Source organism: Amblyraja radiata, chromosome 34 (genome assembly GCF_010909765.2).
Source record: "Amblyraja radiata isolate CabotCenter1 chromosome 34, sAmbRad1.1.pri, whole genome shotgun sequence".
Taxonomy (NCBI): Eukaryota; Metazoa; Chordata; class Chondrichthyes; order Rajiformes; family Rajidae; genus Amblyraja; species Amblyraja radiata.
Window position 1 is genome coordinate 19,963,143 of NC_045989.1, and position 23,289 is coordinate 19,986,431.

General features: G+C 36.7%; 1 protein-coding gene across 4 annotated transcripts in view; it reads left to right on the plus strand.

Moving 5' to 3' along the window:
• The window catches only part of dmxl2 (Dmx like 2), a 95,377-nt gene extending 72,600 nt beyond the window's left edge, over nucleotides 1-22,777 (plus strand). For 2 of the 4 annotated variants that reach the window (XM_033050386.1, XM_033050388.1), the window contains 14 exons: nucleotides 1,781-1,866; nucleotides 4,053-4,254; nucleotides 5,106-5,223; nucleotides 7,036-7,101; nucleotides 7,475-7,561; nucleotides 8,217-8,338; nucleotides 9,913-10,048; nucleotides 11,744-11,804; nucleotides 13,857-13,984; nucleotides 14,714-14,791; nucleotides 15,283-15,374; nucleotides 16,134-16,186; nucleotides 17,075-17,292; nucleotides 21,236-22,777. In XM_033050386.1, the coding sequence (XP_032906277.1) occupies nucleotides 1,781-1,866; nucleotides 4,053-4,254; nucleotides 5,106-5,223; nucleotides 7,036-7,101; nucleotides 7,475-7,561; nucleotides 8,217-8,338; nucleotides 9,913-10,048; nucleotides 11,744-11,804; nucleotides 13,857-13,984; nucleotides 14,714-14,791; nucleotides 15,283-15,374; nucleotides 16,134-16,186; nucleotides 17,075-17,292; nucleotides 21,236-21,445 (1,657 nt within the window). In that variant the 3' untranslated portion in view covers nucleotides 21,446-22,777. Of the gene's footprint in view, nucleotides 1-1,780; nucleotides 1,867-4,048; nucleotides 4,255-5,105; nucleotides 5,224-7,035; nucleotides 7,102-7,474; nucleotides 7,562-8,216; nucleotides 8,339-9,912; nucleotides 10,049-11,743; nucleotides 11,805-13,856; nucleotides 13,985-14,713; nucleotides 14,792-15,282; nucleotides 15,375-16,133; nucleotides 16,187-17,074; nucleotides 17,293-21,235 lie in introns of all 4 variants that reach the window. The other 2 variants (XM_033050387.1, XM_033050389.1) reach the window with 2 other exon arrangements.
• Nucleotides 22,778-23,289: the final 512 nt, after the last annotated feature.

The following is a 23,289-nucleotide window of genomic DNA, read 5'->3' on the forward strand; positions in this document are numbered from 1 at the left end:
AAAACTAAAGTTCTACTTTTTGTACAAGGCTATTTATTAATCTGGCCATTCTTGGCAGTCACATTATTTTGCAGATGGCAAATAGGGTTTGGTGGCACAGAGATAGCAAAGTAGGGTTTGGGGTAGACGGTCCTGCAGTGTGTGAGTAAAGTGACCATCACTTCACCGGGCAGACAGAAGGATGGACAAACCTGCAGCAAATAAGTTGTAAACTGACCATTGACAAAGAAGAATGTGAGAAGCTACAAAAGAGACTCAAAGTCTGATGGCTTCATCTGATTTTTTTTAAATATTTTTGTTCTGGGGTATTGATGTCACATTTATTTCCCATCCCAAATTATGCCTGAACCAAGTGTTCATGCAAAGTCATTAAGAGAGCAAATTTGAATCAACCAGACAAGGATGGCAAATTTATTTCCTTTTAAAGCACTTTTCAGTGAACCAGATGAATTTTCTGGCAAATAGTACTTTCTGGTATCACTGTTTTTATTTTTATTTATTTATTCCGAACAAGTAAAGACATTAAAGACATTAATAGTAACAAAATCGAAATTATCAAACAATTGGACATTACAATCAATATTTACAAAGCAATGAGAACAAAAGCAAAGTTCCAATGTCCAACTCTGTGTTTGTACAAGCTCGAAATGCTAGGTTTTTAATTCCAAGTTTATTTAACAATTTAAATTCTCCAGCTACCAGACTGGAATTCAATATTTTGTCTCCGAACCATTAGATGAACCCCTTGGATACAAGTCCAATAAACGAAACACTTAGCTACTTTAGTCTGACGTCCTGATCCTGTAGTTAAACTCTTCGACTAGTTTAAAGACAGGTGTATCGCTTAGTGTTAAAAAGAAACACAAGGCATTGCAGATGGTGACATTTTGAGCAAAACATGGTGCTGGAAGAACTCAGCAGGTCAGGCACACCTCTAGCCTTGTCACTTACTCCACCAATCTGCCAATCACGCCCCTACCGCCCTCTCCAGTATCCACCTATCACTTGCCAGGCTTTGTCCCATCCCCGCCTCACTATTCCTGCTTTCTCCCCCTAACTCCAATCAGTCTGAAGAAGGGTCGCAGCCCGAAATATCGCCTGTCCATTCCTTCCACAGATGCTGCCTGATTCGCTGAATTCCTCCAGCACAGGGGTGGGGAGCCTGTGGCCTTCTAGGCCATTAAGTACGGCCTTTTGAATTAATCCAAATTTTGTAGAACAAATCCTTTTATTTTTATTAATGTGTTATTTTAATCTTAAAATTAACGTATTTAAAATACCAAAGAGTAAAAGAAGATTCAACAAAATAATCCTCCCCGACTGACGGCCACAATTAAAACATTAGTAAGTCATGAAGGCTATTTTAACAAAATAATGTACATTTTGAAGTATATCTAATTGAAGTTTCTTGGATGCGGCCTTAATAGTACAGCTAACTTAAAGCGGCATTCCAACATGAAAAGGTTCCCCACCCCTGCTCCAGCACTTTGTGTTTTCCTCCTGTTGTTATCTGTTCTGTATTTCATTTGCATTATTTGACGGAGAGGGCGGCTCAAGAATCAGCGATTTGGTTTCTTGTTGGTGCTTAAAGAATATTTGAAAGAAAAAGTGCTTGAGTAACTCGGCAGATCGGGCACCATTTCAGGAGTACATGGAGAGCCTAACCTGCCTAGTTACTCCAGTACTTTGTGATGTTTTTTAATAAACCAGCATCCACAGTTCCTTGTGTTTAAAAAATATTTTGATGTGTCAGGTAATTCCATGTGTATTTATTTTTCAGCTGGGCTCTGATCCGTTTTGGGATGGTTAAGCTTGCATTGCACAATATAAAAAACTTCTTTCCTGTTGTAGGATTGGATTCCACAGGTATGGTTTTTTTCTGTTGAAGTTGCTATTTAAATTGTGCCACAATTAGAAAAATAACACACTTGAAATGAAATCATCTGGAATTTAAAAAGCTTTTCATAGTTTATTCTTTGCAATTGCTGAGTGACTAATATTTAACTATTTTACTCGCTTCCCTTCAAAAATAAATTGCTTTTCTTGACACCCATTATCACTGAACTGTCAAAGATTTAAAATATTTTGGTTTAGGAGAGGCCTTTTTTCATAGGCAACATGTCCTAATAAGCACCTTTTTGTTTCTGGCACGAGTATTCAAACATTGTTTTTATGGGAACGTTGGCACAGACACAAACTGTCTGCTAGATGCAAGCAACTGAGGCATAATCATGTCAGTCAATGAACAATTATGATTTTATACTAGCACTGGCATTTTGGAGTTCATCACACCAGTTAAAGCCTTGTTTGGTAATAGGATGGATACCCATGAGCGCTATTTGAATGATCCATCAGCTGCATACTGGTTAGTTGCTGGTTGATTTATTCTTGCTGTTGGTTTGTTTCCCAAATGCCTAGTACTGTCTAGAGTTGGTCCAAATTGCAGTTCATAAGGAAAAATAGGCCTAATGCTGAAGGCATTCTGCTGACTTCTACCTAATGGCTAAGCCAGTTGTTCCTAGCATTGAGTGAAATGGTAGGCGTTTGCAACTCTCTTTGCAAGTTTCTATGACTGAGTTGAATCTAGGGAGTGCAGGAATGAGAGTAAGCTGCTGAAGTGAGAAAGGAAAGGAGCTTTTGGAAGGAAGCAGTAATCAGCCGCCATGTTTAAGCAGTTACTCTCCCATACGTCTGACAATTTATGCTTGTGAAAGAATCTTCACTGAATTCTACCGCTTGCTGCATCCAACCAACTGCACCTTTAGAGCAGATTAAGGATTATAGTTTAAGACTGTGAAAGTGATCTTTAGATATCTTCACCTTTCAGAATGGAGCTCGATAGATTGGTCGTTTACTTTCAATTGACGAGTACTATTTTAAAAAAATGTCATTCATGCCTATTCAAAGAGCCTGGTACATTTCATGTCTCATTCTGGAGATCAACAGACTAAAGTGAACATATGGTTTTGATAGGATTACAATGTATACATGGTGCAGGATGTTACTGTCTAAATGCACACTAATTTATGGAAACTAAGTATCAACTCTGTCCTGAACTGGATCCAGAATGGTTTTATGCTCTCTTAAAGAGCAGATCATGCGTGAAGATAGGCAGTGAATCATGCATATCACTGCTCAGTATTCTGGCCATGGTCATGATGCCTTCATTCTGAGGTTCAAGTTAAAAAGTAGCACTCGACAACAAGCCTGTTCTATTCACCGACAGCATGCCTGACGATTATGGTGTATACCCATGCAGAGGTGGTAAGCTTCACTGAAACACTTCTGCTGCCTACACTGCACTATGAAGTTTATACGATATGAAGCGGGGGTTTATTCGATCTAATATTTGAATCACTTGTATTTCTTTTTGTCTCTGAAACATTCAGAAATATTTAGTCTTTGGTTCTAGCTAAAATGTGACCTAGCTGACTTTCAATTATTTTAATCTCCTGTCTTCATTTGGGGTGAGATCCATTGTTTCATCCCATCCTACCAAAGAGCAATGCCCTGACACCCACTTCGGTACTATCACAACATATATATCCATTTGTGTAAATATTTTTCAAATTGCATGTTGAATCAGTAGCTGCTATCCTATCAAGCATTATATTCCTAGTTCAAATCTTGCAACTGTCAACCTTCTGGTCTGTTTTGATCTTCCAGCTTATTGGCGTGTACGCATGTTTTTGAAATAAACAATAGTTATAAATGATCACATGAGTTGAATTGGATCGAAATAGTTTATTTAACAAAAATGTCAATGTTGAAAGTTTTAAGCAGTTGGCCATGAAAATTGGGAAATCTGAAATTCCTGGGAAGTGCATTATTAATATATTTAATAATAAACATTTAATTTTAGAGTGTATGCATCACATTCAGTTAAATCGCTTACAAACATTAGGATTAACATTTGTTCCATTCTAACATTATTCACTTTGGTTTTGAAAACCAAGCATTATTCTGTTTATAGAATCCTAAATGAGTTTAAGAATTAACTGGCAGCAATAATATTATCCATTTTGTTTTCATCAAATGTATATTTCCCGTAGATCTTCCAGTAACTTCACCTTTGGGTAATGCTGTTATGAAAACCTTGGAAAACTGGCAGCAAATACTTCATGCAAAAATGGAACAGTTTGAAGGGCCACCTCCAAACTTCATTAACACATATCCCAATGATTTCTCTAATGTTGTTGGACCAGCTATTCTGCGACACAAAGCAATGCTTGAACCAGAGAACACTCCATTCAAGTAAGAGAACTACTGCAAAGTAGACTTTGTGGGGAATAATTTTCATCAGTAGACATCAATAGTGGTAATAGTGACGGATGAAAAAATATTTTCAAGGTTACTAGTCAGAAATCGTCGCTAAAAATAAATAGCAGAAAACCTTTGAAAATGGAGTAGGCAGCCAAAAAGGTCATGTTTGATATTTCCATTATTTTTCTTATTAAATAACATAACTGCTAAGTGAGTTCAAGAATACCAGTTATATAAAACATAAGAATCATGAACCAGAGGACATAGGTATAAGGTGAGGGAGGGAAAGATTTAATAGGAACCTGAGGGGCAACCTTTTTTACACAAAAGTTATTTGGAAAAAGCTGCCAGAGGAGGTAGTTAAGGCAGGTACTATCATAGCTTAAGAAAAAGCATTTGGACAGGTACATGGATAGGTTGGGCTTAAAGGATATGGGCCTAACACAGGTAGATGGGACGAGTGTAGATGGGGCATGTTGGTCACTGTGGGCAAGTTGGGCTGAAGTGCCTGTTTCCAAACTGCATGACTCTTAAGATGTGCAGTATTGATTTTAAAATGATTACCTTTTGTATAAATGGCACAATCATTGCCAACTGGTGGTCTGCACAACACAATTTATTTGCAAGCTTGAATCTACAGGGATCATGGCCTTTGTTGTTTAAGCTTTAATGCTAAAGGTGATCTGTTAACATGATTTGTTTAATCAAGAAGCTTGCATTTCATCTGTTAATATGAAGTTCCAGTTAAGCTTATAATTATTGTTGCAGGTTAAAAAAAATTAGGACCCATAAATTTATCATTATGCTTATGTGGACAAAATCTGCTATTTACTTTACTTCAGGTCAAGGCATTATACCACTTTCCCTGTTAAAAGGCTGTGGTGGTACTTAGTCAAGCAAGAAATTCTACAAGACACATTTATACGATTTATATTCACGAAGAAAAGAAGGCAAAGTGAGGTAAATGGGCGTGAAAGTATAAGTTGTTGCCTTTTTTAATATTTTGTAGTTTGAATTATTATTCTAGATTTAAAGATCAGCCACATATTTGGCACAACATAATATAAAGGGTGCTAATGATGATGTGTCAGCTTATAATAATTAAGTTGTAAAAAATCAACTTGGTATAGCTCTACTGTACTGGTACATCTTCCCTTTGGGAATAAACAGGATGGTTAGTTCAAATGATGGTCAGGCATTTCTCTTCCTACCATAGTAACTACTGGGTTTTGGGCAATGGTTGTCTTGCAGGCAGGCAAAATCTAATTTCCTATGAATGTTCGATCCCTGTGGTACAAATAGTTTTTATTCGGCACCATGCAAGTCGAGCAGTCCATGAGAAATCTAGAAAATTGGTGTTTCTAATGTGCTTTCTTTGTGAACCATAAAAATCAGGATTGCAGCTTGAACTTCACAACAAAATCATGGGCCTCCTGACTGTTCCACTGTGGAACCCTCCTACTTGTCACATCTTTTCCCAGGGATAACATTGCTTGCCGTTCTTCCTCGTGTAATCCTGATGGTTCATGGGCAATTTACACCAATCACAAATAAACCGCATGGAGATTCATCATAGAATTTTGCCAAAATACAGGTGTTATTCTCGATCTGCATTGTTTGCTCATTTCTGAATTGGAGGCATTTGAAATGGACTTAAACGAAGGAATCCCTTTAACGAAGGAAAAGGAAAATTGGGTTTTGATTTCTCCTGATAATGAATATACCGTCGAACAGCTGAAATGGTGAATATGCCTGTTGCCTCTTGGTGGGATTGCAACTGTGCATGTCTGTTATTAGATTCACCAGCCTCTCCATGGCCACAAGTCTGGCAATATCATAAACTGTGGAGAATTGTGTATTAAGAATTCCCAGGAAAAATGATGAATATGCTAGTATTAGCAGAATCTTGCTTAGAAAAGAAAAATAGCAAAATGGAGAAAGAGTTGAGTGCATCTAATTACAATTATTATCGGATAACTTTGTTACATCACGTGCAGTCTTAAAACCTTGGAGCACCATTATTTACAATTATAATTTCCATTTTTATTAAAAAAGTGTTGGCAAGAAAACAAATCAATTACATCAGTTCTTAGAAGTTAATTTTCTATTTGGTTAACATTAGCAAAAGGAAATACACACTAAATTGGAATGATTTTCTAACCCTTATATAAGTTAGGCACATCATCAGTATATTGCTTGCCACCTTGTTTTATAATCCTGGCAGTATTGCTCATTTAGGCCATTATCTTTTTTAATGTGATTATTTCAAAAATATGTCTGACCGTAAGAAGTCTCTTCAGAATTTTTTTTTAAATCCTATTGTACCCAAATCTTGTTACGATTGGAAAATTTGTAACAGAGCATGAATAATTCTCAATCTACAAAGATAAATCACTCTACCTTTCTTTGCAAACAACACAATTTGTTATAAAAAAGATTTACAAACCAAAGTACTTTTTGGTCATTAAGTTTGTCATGAAATTTCTTTCTGTGCCTTCAGTATAATGTTTGTGACCTTTTATTTTAATGTAATTTTTATTCTTTTCAAGTTTTGCACATTTCATCTAATGGCAAATTAACAGGATTGATTAGTCATTTTTGTGAAATGTGAAAATATCCATCAGTAATGTCTATATAATAAAATTGCTGCTTTTGCCAATGCAATACTGCCAGATTTTCATTTTTTAATTCAGTAAAAACATTTTATTCATTTTCATTCATTTTTTTTCTGTGCATGTGTAATGTGCTGTGACTGTGTGCTGTGTTGTGTAGTCGGTAGAAGACCATGTGGACCGCGTCAAACAAAACTACAGCAGGGACCATCGTGGCAGCAACAAGGTAGTATCCCTTTCCCACCCCCTTGTCTTTATCAGCTGTTCTAATTGCACTCGCTTCAACATCTTGTTTAATGGTGTGTGAAAGTAAATAATCGTGCACATGCAAAGCTCTGTCATTGTGATTGTGGAGAATGTAATTCCAATTCATTCTGTATGAATTCAAAAGGGTTACATGGATTATTATTATGCACAGCTTTTTGCTGCATTGCAAAAAACCATTAAACAGTTGATAAGGCTGGTCATTCTTTTAAAATGTTGCTGAATATTTTATTTCCAAATAAAAAGGCAAACAACATAATTGGTACAGAACTTAAATGCATTAAAACTATTGAAATCTTGATCCGTACACTATTATATGTAGTATTGTATTTTAGGTTGAAGCAGATATGGGCTATCCAGGTGGAAAATCAAAGATTATTCATAAAGATTCTGATGCCATCATGGCATTTGCAATTAATAAGGTAAGAAATCAAGTGCCTTTTAATCCAAAAACAAAATTTACAAATGGTATCATCACTAGTTAACCAGGCTTCCCAGAACTTCCAAGACCCAGCAAGATGGAAGGAGACAGGAAGGGCAAGATTCGTAATTCACTCTAAAGCACTCCCTGTGCACTCTTCTTGCCAGTAAACCTACCTACTCGGAGCTTGGCTTAGCAGTGACCTCATGCTGCTGGCTTCAGGAGCTTCTACTGGACCAACTATCAGCCTGTCTACTGTGCTGCTTTAGAGGGCTACTTGCAGAAGAAAACGTCAGTCTGAAGGGTCCCATCCCGAAATGTCTGTCGCCTGTCTATTCCTTCTACAGATGCTGCCTGACACGCTGAGTTCCTCCAGCATTTTCTTTTGCAAAAGAAAAATAATTGCAGGTTGTTTGGGAAAGACGGTCCTCCCAAAGTAACTGCTCCTCAGTACTTCCACTTTCATATTAATATGGCTGTATATTCAACAACTTCTCCTCCAGATTGCTAGTGTTTTGCAATTTTTGTTCTTTAATTATTTCGATTGATGTGCCTATCAAGGTAAATATCACTGCACCTTCCAGTTTATTGAGAAGACTTTCTTTACTCTCACTTTGGTTTGAATTTAGTTTTATGTTTTTCTCCCCTCATAAAAGGCAAACTCCAATGAGATAGCTCTGGCTTCCACGCATGATGTACAAGAACTTGATGTATCTGCAATTCTAGCTGCTCAGCCTTTTACCTGGATTGGCGAAGATTCAGACAGAGATTCCAGAAGGTTATTAACTTTACTTAATCTTTTAGAATGCTTTTATAGAGTTGTAAACAACAAGGAAGCAAGCCCTTCCGCACAATTTGTCCGTGCCAACAGAGATGTCCACCTGAGCTTGTCTCATTTACTTGCATTTGGCCCATATCCCTCAAAACCTTTCCTATCCCTGTACCTGTCCACATATTTTAAATGTGGATACACAAAACTGCTGATGCTTGTTTACAGTACTGGAGTAACTCGGCGGATGAGGCAGCATCGTTGGAGAACATGGATAGGTGATGTTTTGGATCTGGACCGTTCTTCAGACCAGAGTCACCTATCAATGTTTTCCAGCAATGCTGCCTGACCAGCTGAGTTACTCTAGCGCTTTGTGTCATGATTTTTTTAATGTTGTGATTATTCCTGCCTCTAGCACTTCTTTTGGCAGCTCATTCCATATATCCATCAAAATCTGTGTGAAAAATGTCTCCGTCAGAGCAACTTTAAATCTTTTACCTCTTAAACCTGTGCCCTCTAGTTTTAGACTTCCCTACCCTGGGTAAAATAATAATGAAGTTATCTACACCCCTCATGATGTTGTAAACCTCTTTAAGGTCACCCCTCAGCTTTGTTTGCTCCGGGGAAACCAGTCCTAGTCTATCCAAACTCTCCTTGTAACTCGCCGAGTCGAGTCCCTGTAACATCCTTGTGAATCTTTTTTGCATTATCTAAATATTAATCACATCTTTCCAATAATATGATGATCAGAACCTCCTGCAATACTCTAAAAATACTCACCAATAGTCTCATTATCTTTCCACAAAGTGCTCCGACTGATCAAGGCAAGCATACCAGATGCCACTTTAACCATCCTATCTACCTGTGGCGTCACTTTCAAAGAACAATGCACTTGTACCCTTTGATCTCTGTTCTACAACACTCTTCTGGGCCCTGTCATTCACTGTATAATGTATCCCTATTTGGACTTTAACTAAAATGCTCGCATCATCTGAAGTTATAATAATTTAGAATATGCGGCACAGAAATGGGAGCGTGGAAGTGTTTCTCCAGAAATGCTGTCTGACCCACTGAGTTACTCCAGTGCTTTGTGTCCAAGTTTGATATAAAACAGTATCTGCAGTTCTTTGTTTCTACAGAAATGGGCTATTTGGCCCAAATAGCTGTTATTTATGGCCTAAGATAGACACAAAAAGCTGAAGTAACTCAGCGGGTCGGATAGCACTCTGGAGAAAAGGAATAGATAACGTTTTGGGTCAAGACACTTCTTTAGCCTGATCTGAAATGTCACCTATTCCGTCACCCTCTCGTCCCGAAACGTCACCTATTCCTTTTCTTCAGAGATGCTGTCTGGCCCGCTGAGTTACTCCAGCTTTTTGTGTCTATCTTCGGTTTAAACCAGCATCTGCTGTTCCTTCCAATTCATTTATGGCCGACCTGATACGCTTTGTGTCTTTCCTTGGTCAACTCCTGTCATTGTAAACGTTTATAGACTGTCCAACCTGCTCTCCCCTCTAAATTTTGCATCGCCCTTGAATTTGGAAATTAATTTATTAGTGTCTAATTATTGATATATCTTACAGTTCTGACGATCTTGAGCATCGCTCAGGGGGGAGCACCACCCAAACAAGTACAACTCATTTTTCATCCAGCCAGCTTTCTAATTCTTCTTCAATGCCTTGGCTAGGAAGTGGGCAGACCAACACAGGAGCCACTGTGGTAAGTCTGGAGTTACCTAACTCCTACAATACTGTTATTTTTGTTTATAAGGTAACTCCTTTTGAATTTAATCAGTTTAGGACTTGCCTCTTCCTTATTATTTGCGAACATAAAGGTTATTTGAGGAGGTAAACCTTGAAAACAAAATGCTAAGAATTGCTAAATATTTTTCATTTATCTCTCACCTACTCATTGACCTCTCCTCTTGTGACCCACGTACTTAACTATGCTCTTTATGCCTAATATATTTCTAAAATATTGCTTTATAAAATATTTTCCCTGCATACCACCATTGGTTTCCTTCCTTTAACATCTTTTAGTCTCCCTTGTATTTGTAATTTCATCTTGTATGTTGGCTTTTCCTCTTCAACCATCGACCCTTTTTATTTATCTGCACCATCCCAATGTTTATAGTGTTTATTTATATAGTTATTTTAAGTGAATTCCAATCTTTTTAAAACCTCACAAAAACTAGGACTTAGTTTATTGAGTTTTCATTTGTAAACTTTACTTATAATGAAGACTTTAATTTACTCATAACCTGTTTTTATTTCCATAAACTCTTAATTGCATGGAACATGGATTTCCAGGGAGTTTAAATATGGCACAAGATATAGTCATATAGGACAAAATAGAAAATATACAGCTCAGTTGTACATGCAACAAAAGTCTCAGGATGGAATTTGGGCCAGATTTTACAGGTTAAGTCATTGATTTCAGCCAGGTAAACAAAGAAGATCTTAAACTTGGCCTGAAAGCCAAGCTTAACTATACAGTGCCCTCCATAATGTTTGAGACAAAGACCCATTATTTATTTATTTGCCTCTGTACTTCACAATTTGAGATTTGTAATAGAAAGAATCACATGTGGTTAAAGTGCACATTGTCAGATTTTATTAAAGGCCATTATGGAGAGCACTGTAGAAGAGTAGACTAAACTTACAAAGCTTTTTCATTGTTTATATCTTCAGGAAAGTAAATAGAGATAAAAGTGAAAGAGAAAACCAGCATTTTTTTTCAATGAAGTGCAAGTGAATGTAATTGTAAAGATTTGCAAGTTATTACAGTAGTTGTAGGTTTTTAAAGAATATTTTGTTTGATGATACTTCAAAACAATTTCTACGTGTTAATCAAACGAGAATGGCCCTTGAGGTAATGAGGTTAATGTAAGAGGAGCGTTTGATGGCTTTGGGCCTGAACTTGCTGGAGTTTAGAAGGATGAGGAGTGATCTCGTTGAAACCTACCGAAAAATGAAGGCCCTGGATAGAGTGAATATGTAGAGAATCGTTCTAATAATGGAAGAATCTTGGACCAGAGGGCACGTCATGAGAATAAAAGGTGGCACATTTTAGAATGAAGTTGAGGAGGAATATCTTTAGCCAGAAAGTGATGAATCTGTGGAATACATTGCCACAGACGGCTGTGGATACCGTCATTGAGTATTTTTAAAGCAGAGATTGATAGGTTCTTGATTAGTAAGGTTACGGGAGAAGGCAGGAAAATGGGGTTGAGAGGGGAAAAATAGATCACCCATGATCAAATGACACAGCCGACTCGATGGCCTGGATGGTCTAATTCTGCTCCTATGGCTTATAGCTTATACAAATAATAGTTATAATGAACCACCATTTACTCAAAATGAAAACATAATTTTTCCAGTACATTTGTTGATTTATATATTTTCCTCATTTCAGATCATAAAGAGAAACTTGAATAATGTGAAGAGAATGACCTCCCATCCAGCTCACCGATACTGTGAGTGCTTAAATGAGATGAAGCTAATTCTGTTTCTCGGACCTAACAGACCTTGCATACCTTCTGCTCAAAGACCAAATAGAATTAAAAATAAATGACAATATGTTTAAAGCAGTCATTTGTTCTTTATCACAAGTTAACAATGCATATGTACCTTCATGCAAAGCTTTGTAATCTGCAGCCCCGGAAACCAGAAGGCAATATTGGCATAAAATTGAGATCATTAGGCCCTGTTTATGATCCTAGATCCTTGAAACTAGCATCAGAATCCACTGTGCATTTTGATGAATCAAACTGCTCCAGAAGCAATATTGGTGGTTCATTTAGTTGTTGCCTCCTCTGCCTTGGGAACTCCCTTGAGATTAAGGATGATTTGTTTCCAGTCCAGTTCTGAGCCTATGTGAGAACTGTCCAACAATGCAAAGCATGCATGATGGAGAGTGGTGATGTGTTCCTTTCATCATTTTCACTGGGCCTGTATGTACTCTTGTATCCTTCGTCAGACTGATTGTGGTCTGGGGCCAGGAGGGATGGGGAGCAGTGAAAGCTGGAGGCGAGGAAGGGCAGGTCAAAGCAAATAATAGGTGGATACAGGTGAGGTGAGGGGGGGGGGCTATGGGTCTGAAGTTATTCATAAGCCACACTAGGTAAGGGCAGTTCATTTCCTCCCCTAGTGATAATTAGGTAGTTCCTTGTTGCCGTTGGTGATGGTATATTTTAATTCCAGGTTGTTTATTAGAATAAATCCAAATTAAACCCACTCCCTGCCAAATTCCACACATCGTCATTGGCAATGAAAATTTGTGTCTGGCTTCTTCCAGTGTGCAGCTGGAGATGTTTTACAATATTTCATCAGATTAAGATATGCTATCATTTTGTTTATTCAAAGGGACCGAAACTGTGTTTTATTCTTGCCAAAAACCAGCAGGCACCAAGAGCACAAAACTGTACAAGAATTGCAGGCTACCTCTTGGTGTCTGTACATTGTCTGTACATACATGCACTGCACCTCAATTCCATAAAGGAACTAAATAGACTTATTGTCCTCCTTTGCTTAACTGGTATCTAACAAAAGGCAAGCTTTTATGCACCTAGAACCTGAGTGATAATGTCCACCTTTGGCATTAGTATGCTGTAACAGCAACATTGACAATCACACACACCTAAAGTTGATTATTGGCCAACAAAGACTATCCATTGACAGTATGGTCAGGCATACAACACTATACAATGAAGACCATGCTGTACAAAATGCTAACATGCTGAAACAATACCCACATAGGCCTTGGAGGAACTGTGTATTGTTCTGTAGAGCAAGTTTCAAGTATCTTGGTGACTTTCTGCAAGCTAATTAAACATCATCCTCTCCACATCTACCTTGTCAAGTCTCTTTGGGATCTCGTGTTTCAATCAAGTCCGCTCTCACTTTCCTAAACTAAACTAAACAAAAATATATAGCCTTTCCTTGTATGTCAACCTGCGTATTCCAGGTCTCAAGTTGTTAAACCTCTGAACTGCAACCAACACACTAACATCTTTATTTTATTAAAGAAACTAATGAAGTACATAGTATTCCAAATGAAGTCTTACCAAGGCTCTGTCTAATTGAAGCATCCCTCCCTATTTTTTGTATTCGATTGAGCATTAAACAACTGCTTTCTAATATCTTTGTGAATTAGTTGCTTCATCTGCTTACTTCTGTAAATGCAGAATCAAAGGCAACTGATATGAGATTACACACTGATGACATTTACCTGATGTATTTCTAATTCTGAATCCTAGTTTCAGAATCCCTTTGCATTCAAGCCGACAAAAGGCAGGGCATGACATTTGTACTCCATACTAATCCAATTAATTATTGATGAGTATCAAATCCTTTGAAACAAGAGGTTGAGCCAGTCATTTATTTTGAACTTAAAGAATGCAATTTTTTATTATGAATGAAAAGAAAAACTAGTTGCTCACTAATTTATTGTAAGCAAAAATAATGTATTCATATATGTTTGTACTTGGCCTCTGAACTGACAACTTCCTCCATTTCGTACCAATCAGATCTCACAGGCGCACAAGATGGAAGTGTCCGAATGTTTGAATGGAATCGGCCACAGCAGGTTATATGTTTCCGGCAAGCTGGAAATGCCAGGGTTACCCGACTTTATTTTAATACCCAAGGCAATAAGGTTAGTATTTACTGTACGTTTATTATTGTTGCACGCTCAGGTGTCGTCTTCCGGAAATGATAGAATTTTCTCACCCATTAAATTTTTGAGAAAAGTTTTGAAAATTATTGGAATGAAAATGCAAAATATTTATCCAAGCGTGACCCGTTTTATTACAAAATGTATGTTCCATTGTTATTGTGATGAAAGAACCAAATAAAAATGAACATTAGAAGCAACTGACACTCAAACGTTTAGTATTGATGACTACAGTTCAATTTCTCCCCCAGTGAAAAGTGTATGACTGTTTCAGAAGGAATGCATCTGTTCAAAGAAACAGATAGCACATTTAAATGTATTTATAGGTGACTCCCTTAAAAATGTTATATGTTTCTATAAGATCTCCTCTCATCCTTCTAAATTCCAGTGAATACAACCCCAGGTGATCCATTCTTTCGTCATATGTCAACCCCGCCATCCCGGAAATTAATCTGGTGAACCTAGGCTGTACTCCCTCAATAGCAAGGATGTCCTTCCTCAAATTACATACACAATACTCCAGGTGTGGTTCCTTCCTACACATTGCACTGAAAGCCAGCTCCCAGTAGAAGACCAGACAGCGTGGTTCAAGGGCAAGCATTGCTGGGACAAAGGAACACCTCCCCCAGTATTCATCACTCTTTAACAATAGTTCCGGAAAGGTTTGGCTAAAATATAACCTTTACAGATGTCTTTTTTTTTATTTTGTAGTTGGGAGTAGCAGACGGAGAAGGTTATCTCAGCCTTTGGCAAGTCAACCAGACTGGATCTAACCCCAAACCTTATCTTGTAAGTTATAGAAATCATCTTGTAACTTGTTAACGTCTACTGATATTTTAGGTTTGCCAAATAAATAATTTTCTCTTGGACTTTATAACAATACTAAAAATTAGTTCAGTATTTCTTTATCCCTTGTAAAGTTGTAGATTTGCTTAGTTTAGAGAAAGAGTTGTCTTTCTTCTAAATATTGAATACTTCAAATGTAGTATTTCAGTTCTTGCAGTAATTGTAACACAATGAACCATTACTTCAAAAAACAAAGCAAATGATTCTGTTTGCAATGCTGTGCTGTTACAGCTTTTTGATGTGCTATTACAGTGTGTTTGAGATGCTGTCTGTTACAATGTGTTTGAGTTACTGTCTGTTACAGTGTGTTTGAGATACTGTGCTATAACTGTGTTTGAGATGCTGTCTGTTACAGTGTGTTTGGGATACTGTGCTATTGCAGTGCATTGTTTGGGATACTGTGCAGTTACAGTGCATTGTCTGATTAATTGCAGAGTTGGCAGTGCCACAGTAAAGCTGCTGGTGACTTCGCATTCGTTACCTCCTCAAGCCTCATAACCACAGCAGGGCAATCCAATGACGGCAGGTACAACAAACTCCTGTAATAATCAAAGAAGATTTGCTTCCATATCTAGGAAGCATTTTCTAAAATGCTTTTTTCTCAATTTGTGTTGGTGTATTTTCTTTATCGATTCAACATTATTTACTGATATCATAACTAATTACTTCTGTTAATTGTAACATTAATCCTAAAGAGCAAATCTTTTACTCTTTATTGAATTTTCTGTGGTCCCATGTGAAGAAAGATCTTTCTCTGTAGTTTATAAGAAGAGTGTTGTTCTGCCCTCTCTTGGTATTGGTTTATTACTATTATGTGAACTGAGGTACAGTGAAAAGCTTTCGTTAGTGTGCTATCCAGTTAAAGCAGATCATAGTATACGTGAGTTCAATCAAACCATACACTAGGGCAATAGGTAATGCAAAGTGAAAAATGCCAGTTTCAGTAACAGAGAAAAAGGTCCTGTCTATAATAAGGTAGATTGGAAGATCGGAACTACACCCTCACTTATGGAGGACCGTTCAGTAGCCTGATAACAGCAGAGAAGTCTCGTATTCTCTAAAACAGGACACAACGTGTCTGTGCAATAAGAGATCATCAGCAACCAGACTCGAGTGAATCCAGAACAGATTTCGCAAACAAATTCTACAGCTTGGTAAGGGTCGTGGGAGAGGAACCAGGAAATTGATCTGTTTGTTTGTTTTTCTACAATGGTAGGACTGCTGAATATTAAATGTTGAAAAGGTGTGATTGGATTTTAACTGACAATTCTACTTCTCTTTCCAGAAATGTTTGCCTTTGGGATACACTAATTTCACCACATAACAGTCTTGTGCATGGTACGACCATTGTTTCTAACCTTTATAATACCTGTTAGTGATAGAAATATTGTACTATTTTCCATTTTTACATTTTAGTGGAATTCTACGAATCAACCACTCTGAGGAATTATTTTATGTCTTTGTTAGAAATTGTGTTTTACTCTTTGTTTTAAGTGTGCTCACATCATGTAGTTCTGATGTATATGATATAAAGGGTTGTGGTAATGGAACCAGCTGTAATAATGTTCAAACGCTAGGAACCGGAGGCAAAGTGGTGCAACATATCAATACAAGTGTAGAGACCACATGTTGGACATTGGCAATCGCAACACAATGTACTTCTAGGTTTTCCCTGAGGTTTAGATTGTACCAAATACTAGCACAATCTATTCCAGCAAAGTTTAGATTATGTGTAAGATGCACATGAAAAATAGTCTTAATGGTTCTAGGCTACTTTTAAGTTGGCATCTCACTGGAAATATTCTTTCTGCTATACAATCAGTGACCTACAACCAGATAGCATGGTTCTTTTCGTGTGTTCCCACTTAAAAGAAAATTAAAGAATTCAGTGGTGCAACGACTAAAGCATTGATCCCGGGCCTGATCAGATATATCGGAGGACTCTGTGGGAAGCTAGAGGAGAAATTGCAGGCGCAGTTTGAATTACCATTATACACGGATGAGGTGCTGGAAGATTGGAGTGTCCTGATTTTTCTCTTGCTGCATGATGAATTTGTTTGAAACTATATAATGTGTATAGGCATCAAGGCAACACAATATTATCAACATTGAAATTATTAGAATTGTCATTTGGGTACTGTAATGACATTTGTGCATGATTCATTTGTTATGCTAACCATAATTTTTAAGACTAATGTGCTTTAATGCTTTTTCTTTAATCCCTAGGCTTTGCCTGCCATGAAAATGGTGCCACAGTGCTGCAATATGCACCAAAACAGCAACTTCTCATCTCTGGGGGCAGGAAGGGCTTTGTCTGCATTTTTGACATAAGGCAGAGACAATTGCTACACACATTTCAGGCACATGATTCAGCTATTAAAGCTCTTGCTCTGGACGCCACTGAGGATTATTTCATTACAGGCTCAGCAGAAGGGAATATGAAGGTAAGGCTTCTGCGCAAAAACCTCCATTAGACTTGTCTCAAAGTCCATAGGCTATATGTTTTACCCACTGAAACCTGCTGCCACAAGTTTCCAACATTCTGATGTGGATTTCTAACTAATATGGAAAAGCAATCAGCTGAATATGGCCACTGGATACCATTGATACGTCTTATTCAGATGACAGGGATGGGATCAGCAAGGGAGGGTATGTGTTTTGAATGTTCCTGCTAGAATAGCAACCTCTGGCTTTTCCTCTGCAGCCATTGTCTTTTGCATTTGAAGTGCAACAACATTGGAGTCTGCATCAGTCATACATTGTCCCATTGTGTCTTAATTATTAAGCATTTTATACTTGGTCATTTTTTGGTGTGTTCATATACTAATACTCTCACCAATTATGCTCGTACGGTGCCAATTAATCTGATGTTTTAACAATCTACGTTTGTAAACTAGCACAACCTGCTTGTACTCTGGATTTCCACCCTCAACTTATTGATTTTTTTTCATATATTGCCAATTTCCTTTTTACAAAACAGAACATTGGCTGTGCAAAGTGATGTAGATCTGTTCTGCTTTAACGGTTAGGATTTTTTGGACAAAGTTAATAGTATAATTGCAAAGGTGCAAGACTGTTGCATGTTGAATTGGGCACTCTGTTCAGTTGTAGGACCAGGCATTTAAAGCTTGATATCGAAGGGAGTAGCCACAGAATGATTATGACGAAAAATGCCGACATCATGGAGTCTGCTATTAATAACACACTCAGCCCCAATAGTCAAACTTGTTCTTCCGCACTGATGCCTCCCCTCCATTTCTTTGCCTCGGTTCTACATGTTCTCAATTATCTTTTATCACAGCTGTGAAGTTGATAGCGGGCACTGGCCTGGACCTCCAATTAACACTCCACATCATCAATGTGTTTGTTTTGCTTCAGTCTCTATCTACCACCTGTGGTACATCAGTTGACACACCTGATACTTCACAACCAGGAATGGTCATTTCTATCGGTGTAGGGCATTTTCTGTAAACATGCAATTAATACTACAGTTTTCTAATGCAATTTTACTAACCTGAAGATTTTAATTGTAGGCAGCAATCTTTCTATGAATTAAGATAACATGCGCCCAAGAAGAGCTCTGTATGGTCTTCTATTTTGCCTGTAATATACCTTTTAATTTATTGTACTTGTTTTCTGTATGTACATCCTGCTAAACATGGTAAGTAAATCCTGTGTGGCTTGTACGGTACAAAAAAATTATTTAGTCATTTTTTGCTAAAATTTAATTGCGGAACTGACTAAATGGACATATTTGATTATGAAGTAACACGTTATTTGCACAATGGCGCAGTGATAGATTTGCTGCCTTACAGAGCCAGAGACCCGGGTTCGATCCTGACTATGGGTACCGTCTGTACGGAGATTGCACTTTCTGCCTGTGACCACGTGGGTTTTCTTCCACATTCCAGAGACATGTAGGTTAATTGGCTTTGGTAAAAGTTGTCCCTAGTGTTGAGTATAGTGCTAGTGTACAGGGTGATCACTGGTCGGCATGGACTTGGTGGGCCGAAAGGTCTGTTTCGGCACTATCTCTGAAGTCTAAATAGAAGAGAAAGTAAATGAAGTAAAATCTAAAGTCGAATCCTATGGCAAGAATTTTGACTAACCAAATTTTATCAGCCAAATTCAAACTCTCTAGGGGATGCAGACAGGGATGTCCGTTATCACCCTTATTGTTCGCATTGGTGATAGAACCATTGGCGGAAAAAATTAGATCTGAACCTGAAATATATGGCTATAATACTGATACAACAATTAATAAAATTTCTTTATATGCAGATGATGTTTTGATTTATATTACAAAACCGGAAATTAGTATTCCCAACCTGCTAAACATTATAACTAAGTTTGGTGCATTTTCTGGGTATAGGATTAATTGGGATAAAAGCGAGATTATGCCAATAACAGGAATAAATCTTAATACATTACAACAATACCCATTAAAAGTAGTTACAGACAAACTTAAATATTTAGGGATTAACGTAACTAAAACTCATAACTCATTAATAAAATCCAACTATCCTCAACTATTAGATAAACTTAGAAAAAATATTTTATATTGGAAAACACTGCCTATATCCATGATTGGTAGAATAAGTGCCATAAAGATGGTATTTCTACCGCAGTTGTTATATTTGTTTCAGGCTATTCCTTTTTTTCTTCCGAAAACTTTTTTTAAAAAAATTGATAATATTGTCAATAGCTTTATTTGGGATTATAAAAATCACAGAATAAATAAAAAACATCTATGCAAAGCTAAGATAAATGGAGGATTAGCACTTCCAAACTTTTTATATTATTTTTGGGCTGTTCAGATTAAGAATATGAATTTCTGGTGGGTAAATATGGATCATGAACCGACATGGTTAAATATAGAAAAGGAGGACTGTCTACCTTTCAATGTAGGTTCGATAATTTTTGCACCAACGGAAGTACAAAAAAAATATTATAAAGACAACCTAATAATATATAATAATAGACGTATTTGGAAACAAATAGTTAAGACTCTACACTTGGATAATCTCTCATTTAGATTACCAATTATGAATAATCCATCGTTTAAACCTGCTATATTAGATGGGGGGTTTAAACAATGGGATGATTTAGGAATTACAAGGATAGAACATCTGTATAGAAAAGGAAAATTTCTTTTATTCCAGGAGTTACAAGATATTTATGGATTGTCTCCACAACATTTGTTTAGGTATTTACAAATTAGAGATTATATTAAATCCAATACACAAGATTATAAAAATAAAGAAGCAGGATTGTTAGATGAACTGTTTAATTTATATCCAAATACAGAAAAATTAATAGCCTATATATATAACATCATTTTGGATAAGGAGAATCCAATAACGGAAGTATATCGTCAAGCATGGGAAAATGAAATGGGATTGGCTATAACAAAAGAAAACTGGGAAGAAAGTCTACAACGAATACACCGGTGTTCATTAAACGCCAGACATATACTGATACAATTTAAAGTATTATATAGGTTACATTATTCGAAAACTAAATTAAATAGTATTTTTCCGAATCTCTGCGCTATTTGTGATAAGTGCAAGAAAGCAGAGGCAAATTTAATACATAGTTTCGTTACATGTCCTAAATTGAATTATTACTGGACAGAAATCTTTAAAGTTATTTCTGAAGTCATCAAAGTTAAATTGGACCCTAACCCAAAGCTAATAATATTTGGAATTCCGGATTTACATCTATCACTTACAGTAAATCAAAGAAATTTCTTTGATTACTGTTTAATAATTGGAAAAAAAATCATATTGAAATTTTGGAAGGGAACATTATCCCCCACAACCAAAATGTGGGCAACAGAGATGATGGAGACGTTACATCTGGAAAGAATTAGATTTGTCCTATTGGACAAGTATAATTCTTTTGAACAGATATGGTCTCCATATATACAGTATTTAGAGAAGTAGCTGTTCTTGGCAACACAGCTCGACGTGCACCCTGCGGGATTTGGTGAGAATAATTCATTTTTATATTGGAATTACATATATGTCTTTATTGATACTATCACTTGTAGTAGTGTTATTAATAATACATATTGTGGTTACTAAAAATGTTTGTTTTTTTTTTTTGTTTTTTTTTCGTTTCTCTTTTCTTTCTTATATATAATCAAATTATTATTTAATCACTCTCTTAATGATTTATTCTTTCTCTATTCTTTCTCTATCATTATTTCTAAAAAAACAGTAGATAAGTATTACTAGTGTTTTACTTAATGCAAATTGAATTAATTTGATATAAAGTTGTTTGAAGCATTGTAATTGATTACCTTTAATAAAAAAATATATTAAAATAAAAAAAATCTAAAGTTGACATGAATTTGGGAGAATTATGAAAGTGTTTGTTTTGCAGGTGTGGAGGTTGACAAGTCATGGCTTAATCCACTCATTCACTAATGAACATGCCAAGCAGTCGATCTTTCGTAACATTGGCGCAGGGATTGTGCAGCTGGAAATCCGGCCAACTAATCGCATCTTTTCCTGTGGAGCCGATGGAACTTTGAAGACGAGAGTTTTGCCGGATAATTTTAATATTCCGACTGGAGTATTTGACATCTTGTAGTTTACTGGGCTTATTCTGGTTTCTGGTTATTCTAAAACATGGGCAACTCGCATATAGTGTGGGAATGCGTAAGCTGTCATTTAGACTGCTTGATGTTTGGGAATGAGATCCCCGGTTCGGCATTTTGCAGAACTCTTCTATTAGCATCGGATCTTGGAAGGCTTGAAATACATGTGAAGAGAGTCATTTAAAGAAATATAGTGTGGCTTTGTGGTATAAAGGCTTAAGAATCCATATAAAAACCCATAGGACAGACATGCATGAACTGTATTATCACTTAAAAGCAATGCAGTTGCAGGTTGTTGGTTGTGCACTGTGAACACAATGCAGAATTTTTAGTGTACTCTAAGTGATGGACATTAAAACTATGTGCCCATAGCTAAAATCCATCTGCACTGAGGAAAACTATGTCATAATTTATTGTAAAATCCCATGTGTAATGATGGCGTGAATTGATTTCTAGAATTTAAATTCATTATTTTGTCATCTTTGAAAGAATTTTCAACATTAACACTGAGGCAGATAAATAATCTTAACTGAAGGTTGCAATGCAAAAATGGTATCCAATATCATTCAGATGTATAGTTTAATTTGTCAGTTTATAGATATTTTTTAATTTAATCACTCAAGTTAAATCTATTGAATGAAACATTAATGCCTTTATTGCACACTTCTTAAACCTTTTTGAGACTGTTGTCCTTATTGCAAACTATTCATCATGATATTGTGTAGTACAGTCTAATTATAGCATTGTATATCTATACTTGAAAAGCAAGGAAATTAGATGGTATTTTTGTTCATTTTGAATTAGCATTATTGTTAGTATATCCGTTGAATCTGAACATTGCACTATAATATAAAGTATGATATGACAATATTTGTATTTAAAATTAAATTAAAATTGGAAGTCCTATTATGTGTAAAAGATTGGATTTCCTTGGATGAATGTCTGGCTAACTGGCCCAACACTTTATGTAACATTCTGATATTTAAGTTATTTTATTCTGTGAATTAAGATAACATGCGACCAACAGCTCTGTATGGTCTTCTATTTTGCCTGTAATATACCTTTTAATTTATTGTACTTGTTTTCTGTATGTACATCCTGCTAAACATGGTAAGTAAATCCTGAGGACCATAAGACAGTATTTGGCACATTGTCTGTGAAGTTGTCTTCTCATATTTTGTGTCTGTGTTCTGTACCAAATTCATTGCATTTCTGTGTGGACTGAGCAAAGTATGGACTTTACATCTCCCGCTTGAAACTATACCCAAAATAGTTGTGCGTCCCAGTCTTTGTAAGTCAAATAAATTTTTAATGTGTGTAGCTAACTGTCTGGTATATCATCTTTTCATTATTGGAAAATCTGAGTCTATAGCTATATATGACCTCCAGAACCTGGCACTAGAATGGAAGCTTAGGTTTTGTGACAGTTGCCCCTTTGTTCATTCGGACTGGAAGCACCGAGTCTCCAAAGCTGTTAAATCGCGAGGATAATCTCCTTGTTCACAGCTTAATGATGTGAAGTTGAAGAGCAATTTGTCATGAGTGACTCTTCAGTTTCATCACAATTAGCAAGAGCCACCACATAACAGCAAGACCACGTGGTGTGACACAGCGGGGCTTCCCTGGGCCTTCTCACCAAATCTAAGATCAATTTCATGAGCAATCTGTCGTAATAACACTTGCAGTAGGAGTTGTTATGACTCATTAAAACTAAAAACTCAGTCCAGAGATCTGTCTTGGATTTGGGAAGTGGTGGAGAGAGATACTCTCCATGCAGAGGACCCAACAACATTGTGTGCAGTGGAGGTCATGTGAGATGGTAATCCTACAAGACCAT